This window comes from Toxotes jaculatrix, chromosome 1, assembly GCF_017976425.1.
Source record: "Toxotes jaculatrix isolate fToxJac2 chromosome 1, fToxJac2.pri, whole genome shotgun sequence".
Lineage (NCBI taxonomy): Eukaryota > Metazoa > Chordata > Actinopteri > Toxotidae > Toxotes > Toxotes jaculatrix.
In genome coordinates this window covers 4,969,256-4,983,465 of record NC_054394.1, presented here as the reverse complement: position 1 = coordinate 4,983,465, position 14,210 = coordinate 4,969,256, and the positions used below count along the sequence as shown (strand labels likewise).

The following is a 14,210-nucleotide window of genomic DNA, read 5'->3' as shown; positions in this document are numbered from 1 at the left end:
CAATGTCTCATGGGAGTGTTTAAGTTGAAATGTTAGAGAGACAGGGATGAGGGAAATCAGCCACCAGGCACAATATATAATAAAATAATCATCAATCATTTGAGTTTCAGCAGGTTCACCCTGTTTCATCTTTATTTACCATCCCGAAATATTTCAAGATTCTTGTGCCAATTTGTCTTTACAATTTACTGGTCCATATGAAACACGTGTTAATAATCTATTACACAAACACAAATAATATTTCTCAGATAATAAATTAATAATAATAAAATTCAGTGACCACCCAAACGGCTCTCCAGTGTAGGGAAAATAATGCTGACACACGTCTGCACCATGCTGTGGTCACATGACTTCTCCTGAGCAGCAGCTGCAGCAGCAGCCAGTTGTTTACGGGTGCTGATGCATTTGTTAGCGCACCCCGTGTTGGCTGGCTGTCAACACCGCCCGGCAGGAAGGAAGCGAACCGGCCCTGGTAAGAACTGGAAAATGCCCAGAGACTGTTAGGCTGAGGGGGAATGGTTTTCCTTTAAAACGGGGCATCGTCTCCGTCTTCGATGGACAGATGACACCCTGAGTTTTAGATGCAGCGGGACAAAAGGGAAGTCCCGTCTGTTTCCACAAGCGACAAGCAAACCGCAGAAAGACGAAAGCCGACGTTGGGAAATGAGAGCCAGAATTAGCAATGTATGACTTGACTGTGACTTTGTGACAGCGGCTGTGTCATTTTATTGAGACGAAGTGATCATAGACATTTTTGGGGGGTTTGTTTGGGAGGGATTCAAAGCCCTGATGTTCCTCCGATCAAAACAAAGAGTGAGCGAACCTGTCCTGATCAAACAGAGAAAGCTGTGCTAGATAATAATGTTCAAACATTTTTTACATTTTTGCAGAAAAAAACAGGGCAATTATTGTCATTATTGATATCCATGATAGATAACAAATGGGATAACAAATGTGGATTTGTTATCCCTGGTTATTTCATCCGTGAAACGGGGCTCTGCCTTTGAATTGCCCCCGTTTCATCTCCATTTGCCGCGTAGCCTGTAAAACCCATACGTGGTTTTGGGTTATACAAATAAACTTCACCTGACTTTCAGTAAAAGACTGAGAGAACTAAGAAAAATAATTGGGGTTTTATTGTGAAAGTCACACACCGAAGTAATTTGTAGTAATTTAGTGTCAATTGACTGGTTATTTTATGCAGAAAACGCCGGTCGGACATTCATTATAACGCAAAGATGTTTTTCTTTCCTTTTTTTGTGTTTGTTCTTACAAAAAAGGGTCATGTTTATTATTATTATTATTATTATTATTATTATTATTATTATTACTATTGTTATTGTTATTGTTTGGCAGATATGGGTCTCCATGGATATATTACATCAGTAGACAGACAGATCCATGCTTCTCTAGCCTTAAAAGAGGAAGCTAATCCAAAATGGCTTTGGTCATCAGAGCTATGGTAACAGAGATAACTCAGTATGGTGGGGGGCACATGCCTAATTTGTTTTGGCTGTTTTCACCCTATTTGCAGTTGCTTACTTCACATATAATACAGGTTGGACCTGATTGTTGCTCACCTCCTGATTACAGCAGTGTGCTGCTGTAACTGGTTTGGTTGTGTTGTTGAAGTTGACACACTTATTTATTTCAAGATTAGTCTTGAAATGTAAACTTGCCTGCAGAGTATCTCAGATGCAATTTATCCAGCTTTAAAAAAAAAACATGCCTCACTGACAGTTGGAATATTTAGAGGTGATATTTTGTGTTTGATAGGTAAGAAATAAGCTTTGGTAACAGATGTAACAACACAGTGCCTGTGTCTGAGCCACAGATTGGAAAAAGTGAAGAAGCTTGAAGTTTCTCAGCAGCTCTCTGTCATGTTTACCTGGCTGTAGCTCCTCCTACACCGGGAGTCGAGTTGAAATGGCTGGCAGCCACACATGATAATGATCTTGTTTCTAACATACATACTGTACAGTATGCACTCTCACACACACACACACACACACACTAGCTGACAATACTGAAGCTACAAAATGATCAGCATAAGGACTACGACTGAAAATAATTTTTCATTATTGATTAATCTGCTGATTATTTTCTCCATGAATCAATTAACTGTTTGGTCTATAAACCGTGTGAAGACTGTGGGTGAAAAAAAATAAATCCAGTGGCTTTGTCTGACTAACAGCCCAACACCCAAAGATATTCAGTTTACAATGATCAGAAAACAAAGAAAAGCAGCAAAATCTTTGTATTTGAGAAGCTGGAGTCACAGAATGTTTGGGGTTTTGGCCTGATGAAATAGCTGTTGACTAACTTTCTGTCCATCGATTAATCAACTCATCAATTAATCTCTAAATGTGAGATAAGTAATTTGAGATAAGCCAAATTGCACAGCAGCTGACAATATATGATACAGCTGATTCTGGCAGAGGACTTTGTACCTCTCTCTCTGTCTGTGAGTGGCCATGTAACAGTCAACATCAGTCTGCTCCGCCATGTTGAGCTTTTCTCAGAATCAGAAAATGATTTACTCTGCATTACACTCAGCTTCCCTTTTGTCTCTTAGTCATGTTGGCCTCTTTAAGTCTGTTTTAGAACAACGTCAGACAGAGGGAGGGGGTGACGTGTGCCAAAGGTCCGGACCAAATTCAAATCCAGGACATCACAATCATAGGCCTTCACAGATGCCCTACTTTGTGTTCCAGCACTAGACGTCTTACAGGGTTTATTGTTCATCATGCTCTTGTTGTCTCCTCAGAATTGTTACCCAAGATGCACGAAGTTTGACTCATTTCACAGGTTGACATGCACAAGTTCAAATACGAAGACTCACACCACCAAACACTTTTGGCACCTGGGTTGTATGAAACTCTTGTGGTTTGACTCAGGCTTCAGGAAGGCACTTCTTTCTGTTTTTAAAGTAATGCGTTTTAAGTTAGTTTGCTGTCGTCAGATAAACAGGTGGTGTGGTGGTGAGTTTGTGCGTGAAGAGCAGATGCCTGATGTTTGAACTGAAGCATGCACCTCACACGCACACAGACGTGGCACACGAGCACCAGCTCTCCGTGCTGACTGACCCTTCGGTCTGGTTTATCATTATGGTATTGTCTTATAAATTAGACATTCCACACCTACGTTACATGCCGCACCGCCCCTGTTGTTCGGACCTGCTGTTCCCTTATCTATTAGCCACTTCTTCTTTCCAAAACCTGCCCACTCATAGTTCACATCGTTCTCTGAAATGATGCCACATTCAGACCAGTTTCACTATATATCTTAAGTTATAAGAGCAAACATGAGATGGTAAAAAAACCTGGCCTGAACCCTGACAACCTGGACAATTTCAGACCCATCTCCAACCTCCCGCTGCTCTCTCCACTCCTGCAACAGCATCCTCCACAGACTTCCCTCTATCGACCTCCATAAACTACAATACATACAGAACTCAGCTGCCTGGCTACTCACCCACAGTCACTCCAAAGACCACATCACCCCTGGCCTCATACAGCTGGACTGGCTCCCTGTCCAATACCGCATCCAATACAAATTCCTCCTCATCACGGACTCCAACATCCTGGCCCCCATCACCAGAACCCTGGGGGACCGAGCCTTCGCTGCTGCTGCTGTATATTGTTATTATAGATATTGTTGTTGTGTTACTGTTATCATTATTATTGTTATTATCATTGTTGTTTCCGCTGTTAAGTGTCTTTGGGTGTCCGTAAAAGCGCGATACAAATTTGATGTATCATTATTATTATTATTATTACGTTTTGCTCTTGTCTTTTTAACGTACTGTGCGTGCCACTCTGCAAGACATGGGGCCTTTTTTTCAAATGAACACTCCACAGTGGCTCAGAGGGGCCGGGGAAGAGGGATGTGGTCGGTGGCTTTGGTTTAGCTGTGGCCGAAATCAGGAAGGAAGTGGATTTTTAGTTTATGACAAATAAGGATGTAGTTATGTTATATAATGCTGCAGCTTGTCAGACAACATCCTTTTTTTGTGTGTCTGCAAGTGTGCACAAACTGACAGTGGAATAATGTCACAAAAAAGCAGCTGGTTAGTTGCATAAAATGCAGCTAACCTGCATAAAATGCAACTAACCTGTTGGAAGGTGTCATTACAGTTTGGGGTGGTTTACTAGTTTTGTCACCTCTTTACTTCAGCAACAATGACTCAGTACATCTGAATGTGTTTGACAGGTTGCCAGATAGGGGACAAGGGCCTACAGCGTCCATAGCTGGTCCAGCCCTGAGACGACGGCACCATGGCTGACCAGGAAGAATCCAAGAAGATGAACGGCAGTGCTAGCTACTCTTCCCATCTTTCGGAGCCACCCAAAGAGAGCATACAGCTTAAGAAGGAGATCTCGCTGCTCAACGGAGTCAGCCTGATCGTAGGAAACATGATCGGCTCTGGCATCTTCGTCTCCCCCAAGGGTGTGCTAATCTACAGCGCTTCTTACGGGCTGTCACTCGTCATCTGGGTCATTGGGGGCCTGTTCTCTGTGTTTGGGGCCCTCTGCTACGCTGAGCTGGGCACCACCATCACCAAATCAGGGGCATCTTATGCATACATCCTGGAGTCATTTGGAGGCTTCATTGCATTTATTCGTCTGTGGACATCTTTGCTGATTATTGAGCCCACCAGCCAGGCCGTCATAGCCATTACTTTCGCAAACTACCTGGTGCAGCCGCTCTTCCCAACATGTGAACCACCATATGCGGCAGCGAGGCTCATCGCGGCAGCATGTATATGTAAGTACATGTGATCCACTTCTGCCTGCCTGTTCCTATAGGAGTCGACTCAGTACTGAGAACGTCTGTGAAACCTTCCTCTCTCCCTAGGCTTGCTGACGTTCATCAACGCTGCCTACGTAAAGTGGGGCACCCGGGTGCAGGACATTTTCACCTACGCAAAGGTGGCAGCCCTCATCGTCATCATCGCTACTGGCATCGCCAAGCTGTGCCAGGGTGAGTGGTGTCACTACAGTGCTCACCTCTACACACTGCTCCTCTGTGACGTTACTGTTTGGCTAGTGCAGGGTCCTGTAAGCACTACAATCAGCAGTCTCACACACCTGCACAACAACTTTGTGGTGTATATTATGGCTTAAGGAATTTTTTAAATTGCGACCTCTAAGTGTAGCCTCTCTAGTACGATTCAAACCATAAAGGAGTGACACTAGCAGTCTTTAGTGAAATATATACTGACGTGAACTGTATTCAGTCCTAAGAGTCACAGGTGGACACTTGGTGAGCTGAAAACCAGACGAAACAATACATGCCAGAATGGTTTTATATAGAGTTTGAAATCTGATAAATAGTTTTATGATCATTTTTACATGGATGCTGAAACATTTCACTGACTGGTCCTTTAACTGTTGCGTCTGTGTCTTAGGTTACACAACCAACTTTGAATCATCCTTTCAGGGATCGTCTACAGATCCTGGTGACATTGCACTGGCACTTTACTCTGCCCTCTTCTCTTACTCCGGCTGGGACACCCTCAACTTTGTTACTGAGGAGATCAAAAACCCTGAAAGGTAAATTTTTCCTTCTCTTTTTTCCTTTGGCAAGTCAGAAAACTTTTTAAAATTAATCTTTAAAATTAATCAGTGTCCTGTTGTTCCAGAAACCTGCCCTTGGCCATCGCCATCTCTATGCCCATTGTCACCGTCATCTACATCTTGACCAACGTGGCCTACTATGCTGTTCTGGACGTTAGTGCCATACTGGCCAGCGATGCAGTGGCAGTGGTGAGTAAACAAGAAGACACGAGAAGCTAGTGAGATGGAGAACAAGACGTATGTGTGTGTGTGTGCAAGATGAAACTGCAGCTAAACCAGTTTATGTGTTGGCTTCAGACATTTGCAGATCATACTCTCGGTGTGATGAGCTGGACCATCCCCATTGCTGTGGCTCTGTCCTGCTATGGAGGCCTCAATGCCTCCATTATCGCCGCATCTAGGTAGAAAACACACACAGTATATATTATACAATATTAGAAGCAACGCAAAAAAAATCTGTTGTAGTTATTTTTTGATCATTACATATTTACTTGTAAATATTTACCATGGTTTGATGTTTGTGTTTCATTTTATATGAGCAGTATCACAGACTAGTACTTTTACCTGGTGCATTGTCTGTCTTAATTGATGTGTATTGTGTCCAGGTTGTTCTTTGTGGGTTCCCGTGAGGGTCACCTTCCAGATGCTCTGTCCATGATCCACATACAGAGATTCACTCCGATCCCTGCTCTCATCTTCAATGTATGAATATGGATCAGATACATGTAGATATTGGAGGGAGTACTGCTACTATTATTACTTTTGTTAATTCTATTCTAAACTTGACCCCCCCTCTGTCCACTGTCCAGTGTGTCATGTCACTGATCTACCTGACAGTGAAGGACGTCTTCCAACTCATTAACTACTACAGCTTTAGCTACTGGTTCTTCATGGGGTTGTCCATTGCCGGCCAGATCTACCTCCGCTGGAAGGAGCCTTACAGACACAGACCTCTCAAGGTGAGACCAGTTTAACTCACTTCACATTAAAGAAAAAGATTTTGGAATTACTTATAACAATACAGAGTTTTATGTTGTGTTTCTAGCTCACTCTCTCCTTGATTTTTCTCTCTCTGCAGCTGACCTTATTGTACCCGGTGGTGTTCTGCCTGTGTGCTGTTTTCCTGGTGGCAGTGCCTCTCTACAGCGACACAGTCAACTCTCTGATTGGCATTGCCATTGCCCTGTCAGGCGTTCCTGTCTACTTCCTGGGTGTCTATTTACCAGAGTCCAAACGGCCACCTGTCATCACCAAACTGTTGTGTGAGTTTTCGTCACACCCAGCGCCCGAGGGGGACAGCTACACTTTTCATTATCGTTCCTTACCCTCTCACAACAATGTGTACTCGCCTAATATGTTGTTGTCTCTTACTGCAGGCTCTCTGACGTACTTCACCCAGTACACCTGCTACTGCGTGCTGACGGAGATGGACAAAAGTGAATAGCATCCAGAACAGTTTACCCAGCAGTCTATGCAGCCTCAGAGCCGACAGCCACCAGAGGACCAGACAAGGGATTCAGCTGTGAAAAAGGGATTTTGTACTGTACACCACTGTGAAGCTCTCAGACTTCACTCACTTGTTTACAACACTGAAAATGCTGCCACAGATGCACAAGGTCCCTTGCAGTTTTATCCTGGAATTTAAGGACATTCAAGTATTTCAAACCTAAGTAGAGACAGTACTGTTATAATGCATATTGTGGATATTGTCCCATTATTACAGTTTCATTTCTTCATCACACTATTCAATTAAAATATTTGGCCTTGTTAGTTTACAGGTAACTATATAAATGCCTTTTAATAGTATGTCCCTGTGAGATTTTACAGGTGCTGTGTACACGACCACAGAAACCTGATAATGATGCAAGTATATTACTTTTTATTTACTGTAACCGAAAGACCTTATGAGCAGTATGTGTGAGTGAGCTTAATCTCACCAGAGAAGAAAATATTTATTGTCTGCTGCTATGTGAAGATGTTGACTCTTTAATGTCTTTGCCTTTATGTCATTTTGGTGCCATTGTCTGGTAGGTTTTGTGTTTGTTCTGTGCATTTTAACTCATGTCACCACATGCAGAACTAGAACGCTGGGCTTTTGTGCGTTTTGCGTATTTAATGACCTTTGTGAATGTTTAAAGTGTTTTGGCTGAGGTGGGTTCAGTGTCTGCAAAATCCACTCTGTCTGCATTGTAGGAAGCTGGAGACTTCCTGTTCTTTGTATTTCCTGTTTAGCTCCAAATCCATGTACTCTAATACTTTAGTGTCCAATCTGCTGTATTCAAGACATCAACACAGTTATCCATTGTAGTAATATTGTTATTCATCTTTAAGTCCTGTTGTGTAACATTAACACATCCTCTGTTCTAAATGTTCTCATGTAAACAGTGCTTCAAACATACTGCATCTCAGTATCTACATTTCATCTTAAATGGCGCCTCAAAGTTTCAATCGAGTGCCATTAATGAGATCATGCTTTCCAATGGTCTGACCTGCATACATGAGGCGTACACACAACTTCCATATGTCCACAAGGTGCATGCTTATCTACAATGTCCCATGTCTTTTTTTTTTTTTTTTTTTAGGAAGCTGTTGAATGCAAAGGGAAGTGAAACAGTAATATAACCACAACTGTTATGTCTCAAATAATTATTGAAGCACACAGCATGAAATGAGAGACAATCAAACGTCTGGATTTCAACCCTTCCTGTCCGTGCTGCACGTTTGGCAGCATTTTGTTCCTAAGCCTAAGGAATAAAATACAAACCGTGCTTTAAGCATCACTTCAGACCTGTGGGAATTATTTTCTACATTCACCTCTTACATCTGCTGTCACGGGCCTACCTCATAAAAATAACACTGCATTGCCTAAGGAAAGTACCTGAGCAAACCAGCTCCTCAGATCATCAACCCTGGCAATAATGCTGAGACTGAGTTTCCCATTTCTTTCACCTTTCGTTTCTCCACTTATGAGAAAACATTTATCTTTAATGAAACACGTAGACCTCTTCAGGTGTGGATCACTGGGCTGCAGACTGTCTTTGGATCTTGAATCACAAGATTATATGTTTAATCTCCAAAGTGATCTTTTGAGTTGATTTTTCTAATTATATGGTCAATAAATACATTTTTAACACAAACCAGTTTGTGTGTTTGTTGCGTGTTTATCATGTCAAAAATTGACACTGACATGTTTTATGTTTATTTTGAAAGCTTTCTTTTTATACACATCTACATATTTACAAAAGTTTTAACTCAACAAGCATCCAAGAGAAACAATCTGAACTTCAAGGGGGGAATTTCTGAACCAAACTCGCAAACCCACAACAAAAGTGATGCACCACGCTTTCACATTATGCAAAAATCTAAACACACACAATTATACATACAAACATACACGCACTACCATGCACAAAATGCAAACACCCTAAATTGCAACCACACACGGCCCAAGACGTCTCACTAACAGAACTGTTAACAGCACAAAGCATACGAGGCATATCACACTAATGTGCAATATTTCAAACACGCATCCACTGTGAACAACACCCACACACAAATTCACTCCACCACAATTTAAAAAAAAAAAAAAAAAAAAAAGACACTGGATCCTTCCTGTAATAACACCTACCCCTTAAAGATCTGTGTAGTAAAGAGAAAGATGCTCTCACTCTAAAACAAAAGGTGTCTACTGATACGGTATGTCAGCAATTTGCATTTTAGCTGTCTATAAGCTGTGTGGCTCAGTGACACTGTAATACTTTGGCACATGGAATTGAACCTTTCATAACGGTGTTAATGTAACAGGGTGTTTGTTGGTCAGTTTCACTTAAAATTAGGAACTTTAAACTAAAATCTGATGAGTGCTACACAGAAATTGCCACACTTTAAGATGGTATTTCTTAAACATTTTTCAGGTGTGTATCCATGTTATGTGCCGTTCTAGCAGGTGTTCTCCTCCACTCTCACCTACACAGAGGTCTATGGAGTATGGTGTCATCCGTGGAAAGGGCACAAGCGTGGGTTAAGGGGTGGATCAATCGGAACTGTATTTGTCTCCATCCTCATCCTCATCCTCCTCATCACGGCAGCCCAGCTCGTGCAGCACTTCCGTCCGGTAGCGCTCCCAGCTCCTCCGGCTGTATGAGTGCTCCTCCTCCCAGTAACCTGCATGAGACATGTTGCCGAAATCAGCCAACGGATGACGGGGAGGACTTGGTTAACTGACTAGCATTTGGAAATGCAGTCAGTATGAAATTAATCATTAGAAACAGTCAGTGTTGTCTCTCTAGGCGCACACATCAGTAATGTGCCTTCATTTAATAATTCAGGTTGCGTATGAGGCTGGGATACTTCATACCACCATAGCGCTCCTCTCTGTCACCGTCTTCGTCACTTTCCTCATCAGGGTAGTCGTTCCTCCAGTTGCCTTCCTCGTTTTCATCATCCTCATCTTCATACACCTCCTCTTCATGAACCACAAGGTCCGGCACCTGGGATAAAATGACAGCCCCCTTATGTGAAAGCCTTGATTCATCGATTCATTATTGGTTTTATACTTGAAAGAAACTGTTGGTAGAAAAAATAAGCCAGTATTATTTTATATTTAAGACAAAAAAACTGAATTAACACTCGGACAATTATTTGATTCCATGGTCTAAATTTCTTTGTCACCAGCCAAGAATTTTAGATTATGCAAGATAAACTGTTTTGTCAAGTTCTCTGGCTGAGATAATAAGACTACAAGAAATGTAACCCCCAGTTTTCAGTGCTGAGGTACATATAATAAAAATGTACCCTGTTACTATCATTAATCTTATTGTTCCATATAGAGGCCTCACCTATCACGTGAGAACAGCAACATATGGAGGAACACGTTTATGTGGCAGTGATTGGTTAGATTCAGGGCCACTGCTTCAAGTCAATAATCCAAAGAGAAGCCAGACAGGAGGTAGGCAGGTAAGCCTGTAATAAAGTCAGGTCCGGCTGCATGTCAGCTGACCCCCGCTGATTAATCTCAATACAAATTTCACAAGCAGTTAGCACACAGCGGTTGTGAACTCAGATCCCTTTCCTTTTCCCCCATGTCTATGCTCTATTTCACCCATGTCTTCATTCACTCACTCAGATTTCAGCACTCATTCATCTGTCTGTCCATCCATCCACACACACCAGTTCTCCCTCATCGGGGTAGGCCCTGACAGACAGGATGTCCTGGATCCAGCCTGGTGTGACCGTTTCCTGGTAGTAAAGATCATAGACGTAGTCATAATCCTGCTCCCGGTGCTCTTCCCCCAGTCTCTCTCCAGATATGCTCAGAGACTCCCGCAGCATCTTTGTGTTGTTACACAGGATCACTTCTGGGTCTGTTAACGTCTTTAGAAAAACAGAGAGAGAGAATAAATTAAATCATTATTGAGGCCATCCATAATAGAAATGTTGACTAATGTCTTAATGTCTCATATGACATTTACATCTGTGATGTGATCAGTACAGCCCATCCACTTCCCTGGTAGGACTGTTGGTAAACAGTTCTGAGGCCAAAGATACTGTGACTGTGCAGGACTATGTCCCATGGTTAGATATAAGTACCAACACAATACTCTGATATCTGTTCCTTATTATACTTTTTGAGGACCAGCAGCTGGCGGTGGACATTAACTACGTAGTAATCACATTTCTACAAATTTATGTTCAACTTGCTCAGCAGGTGTTAACTTGTATAACAGCACTTTAGACTGTTAAATTCTCTCTGTCACAGGCCCTGGTCTGCTACACACTGGGTGTATGTGGAAAGCAACGCAGCATCAGTTCAGCCACAACTTAATGTATGTAGTTTCTATTATATTAAATGTTCTTTTAAACATCTGTATTTAATTAAACAACTGAAAGCTGAACCAGAAAATGAAGGGAAAGAGAGGAGAGGGATTATCACATGCAACCAAGGTTCTCCAAAATCAAACCAATGACATTACATTATATAGTGTGCATTTTAAGCAGTTGGATACCAGGACCTCTGCTTTGGGCTCCTCCTTCTTACTCATTAAACGTTAATATGGTTTTTGGAAAAAAAAAAATGCTGTATTTTCATAAATAATCCCTGAGTGAGTAACTGATACCATACTCCAACAAAACCCAAATAACACCCATCTCTAGTCAGCAACAATAACACTCAACTCACCTTGCCAGACAATTTGTCCTGCTCCTCCACATCTTCATGTATCAGATCAACCACCTGGATTTCACCAAGGCCCCAGGATTTGTCCTGCTCTTTCCCACTTTCCCCTACGTTCTCAGCAGCATCTATTTGGGGGGTTTGCTGCTCAGCTGGATCTGACAGCCCTGTACGGTGGCTGGAAAGTATCCTGTAGCGTTCCTCCCTCCGGGTGCTCCACTTTGTGCTCCGTAGGTCCCCAATTATCCGTTGAGAGCTGGCAGCAGAGGGGCGCAGTGCGTGGGCCATGCGAGGCCGAGCCAAAGCCTGCCGGACCTGCGTCTGAACGGGAGCATCCTGGGGATGAGATGACAATGAGAATCTATAGAGCTGTCACGTGAAAACGAGAAGGCATTTAACTGTAATTCCCGACACCTAGAAGTTGGAAGAAAATCAAGTATGCGCCGAGGGAGTCCTTCAAAACATCTCACTACCGTACTTTGTTTCCAAACCCTCTTTTCGCTGCATCACTGAAAATACTTGGTTTCTAAAAATGCCACAGTGAACAGCCACACAATGAACAGATTAACTTATTACTACATGCATAAAGGCACAACGTCGTTTGTAATAACATTAAACCAACAAAGATCGAGACCTTTTTAATTAAAGTATGTGCCAGAACATGCTCACCTAAGCTAATTAGCTAGCGGGATGGATGTCACCTAAATGTTCCAAATGTTTGGCACTGGATTTAATAATGTAATTTGTAGTAATATAATGCAAGTTTTGAGGCACCACGGATGGAGTCCGAAATGGATTCCGGATGAAGTCAGATTATTTTCGAGGCCTAAAAACCTGTCACAACTACGTTCAACATCAACAAAATGAGCTAACGATAGCACAGGCTAATACGCCTTGGAGCTAATATATAGCTAATGTTGGCTAACAGCATTGACTAGCCTGGATGCTATGCTAACAACAACTAGCATAGCGGGCGCGTTGTTTTCCAACGATAACCATCACTGTACTTTGTCAAATTGAGTTTGCTACGAGCCTGTGGATTTTAATAAAACAGTACGTTTATACCGACACGCTAAGGCTTATTAACCTAAAGCTAAGCTATGTCTAATCTTCCCACAAGCAGCAGCGTTGACGTTAGCCAGCAGAGCTTGATAAGCCAACACCGCTGCGTGCTCCAGAGGGCCTCTCACCTGTGTCGCTACGGTCGCCACGAGTTTGAACACAGAGTTTTCCACCTCGGCTTCATTGGGCTCAGGTACCGTTTCGCCTGAGCTCTGGTTCGTTTCCGGCCGGATACGTTTGCACGCCAACAGCAAAGCATCTGCGGGGTCGGTCCCCCTTTTTCGCTTGACTCGCAAAATCGTTGTGTTTGGATCCATGTTGTTCCTCTGTCTGGGTTGTCTCGCAGATAGACAGATGGAAATCGCGAAAGCGCTCACTCCTCTTTTATTTCCGGTTACCATAAACGTCACAACACGGCGCAGTCCGACTGGTTGGAAATGTTTACAAATACAGTAGATTGATAAAGTGTGTCCCTGAATAACTTCCGAGTATTTCCGTTCCTCAATTTATTTGTCGTTTTGTTGTTCTTGTTTTGTGGGTTTTTTTTTTTTTTTAACATATTTAATCATATTCAATTAAACTGTTGCCGAACAATTGAAATTCTAAAGTAATTTTTCATGCAAATTACTATTTATGAGATCCAATAATTATTATGTCTTTGAATGAAGTCAGAATAAACGGAAATTTGAAATAGATTTGACAGAAAAGATTTTTACATTTTTCGTCATATTCAGTCTTAATAGGCTGCCTTAAAGGAAGTCCAGCCCACAGAGGAGATAAAGCTCTTAAATAGAGCACTATGATTTCAGAGACCAGCTGCCAACATAGATAATGATGTCTAACCAAGCAGACTTTTGTGGAGCACACTGGGAGCCTACTTTTAAATTAAAGGGAAAGAGCGCATATATATGGAATAACAACAACAATAATTATAACTAGACAATTCCCCTGTGGGAAGCCGCGAGAGTGATGCAGTCTGTACTATTACTGTAAAGCAGAAGCAAAAGATGGATAAAAATGAGTAGGAGATCTTGAGAGGAGTTAGGGAGGATAAAGGGTGAAAGAATGCCAATAGTAGTGTGTGTCAATTAAATAAAACTAAAAAAATATGAACAAATTACTTTGGGTCTCTAATTACATCACATTCAGTTATAGTCAAGAACATAATTATCGCAGTTCAACACAGACTGACCAGAGACTGGAAATGACACAGAGCATCAGCTAACAATCAAGAGAGAGCACAATAACACCTACATCAGACCTGAACGTGTACCTCCACCATTTAATGATGGAAAACTTAGCAACTTACTGACCTAACAATTATTTTACTCAATATCAAAAAATGTGATCACAAATGTATCACAGATGCAAATACAGATTTTAAATACATTGATAAA

General features: G+C 42.0%; 2 protein-coding genes across 3 annotated transcripts; one reads left to right on the top strand and one right to left on the bottom strand.

The window, feature by feature from the left end:
- Positions 1-358: 358 nt before the first annotated feature.
- Positions 359-8,710, top strand: slc7a6 (solute carrier family 7 member 6). Of its 2 annotated transcripts, none has more exons than XM_041036382.1 (10): positions 359-472; positions 4,213-4,767; positions 4,858-4,983; positions 5,411-5,555; positions 5,645-5,768; positions 5,877-5,980; positions 6,185-6,281; positions 6,389-6,538; positions 6,658-6,841; positions 6,956-8,710. In XM_041036382.1, the coding sequence occupies exons 2-10, from the start codon at positions 4,278-4,280 to the stop codon at positions 7,021-7,023; spliced, it is 1,488 nt and encodes a 495-aa protein (XP_040892316.1). In that variant the 5' UTR covers positions 359-472; positions 4,213-4,277; the 3' UTR covers positions 7,024-8,710. The 2 variants fall into 2 exon arrangements, with proteins under 2 accessions (XP_040892316.1, XP_040892307.1); XM_041036373.1 differs by having other exon boundaries at positions 6,625-6,841.
- A 54-nt stretch (positions 8,711-8,764) lies between these two features.
- On the bottom strand, positions 8,765-13,182 carry slc7a6os (solute carrier family 7 member 6 opposite strand). Its single transcript, XM_041036413.1, has 5 exons — positions 12,942-13,182; positions 11,758-12,087; positions 10,749-10,952; positions 9,937-10,069; positions 8,765-9,743 (listed from the first exon to the last, which is right to left on the bottom strand). The coding sequence occupies exons 1-5, from the start codon at positions 13,128-13,130 to the stop codon at positions 9,613-9,615; spliced, it is 987 nt and encodes a 328-aa protein (XP_040892347.1). The 5' UTR covers positions 13,131-13,182; the 3' UTR covers positions 8,765-9,612.
- Positions 13,183-14,210: the final 1,028 nt, after the last annotated feature.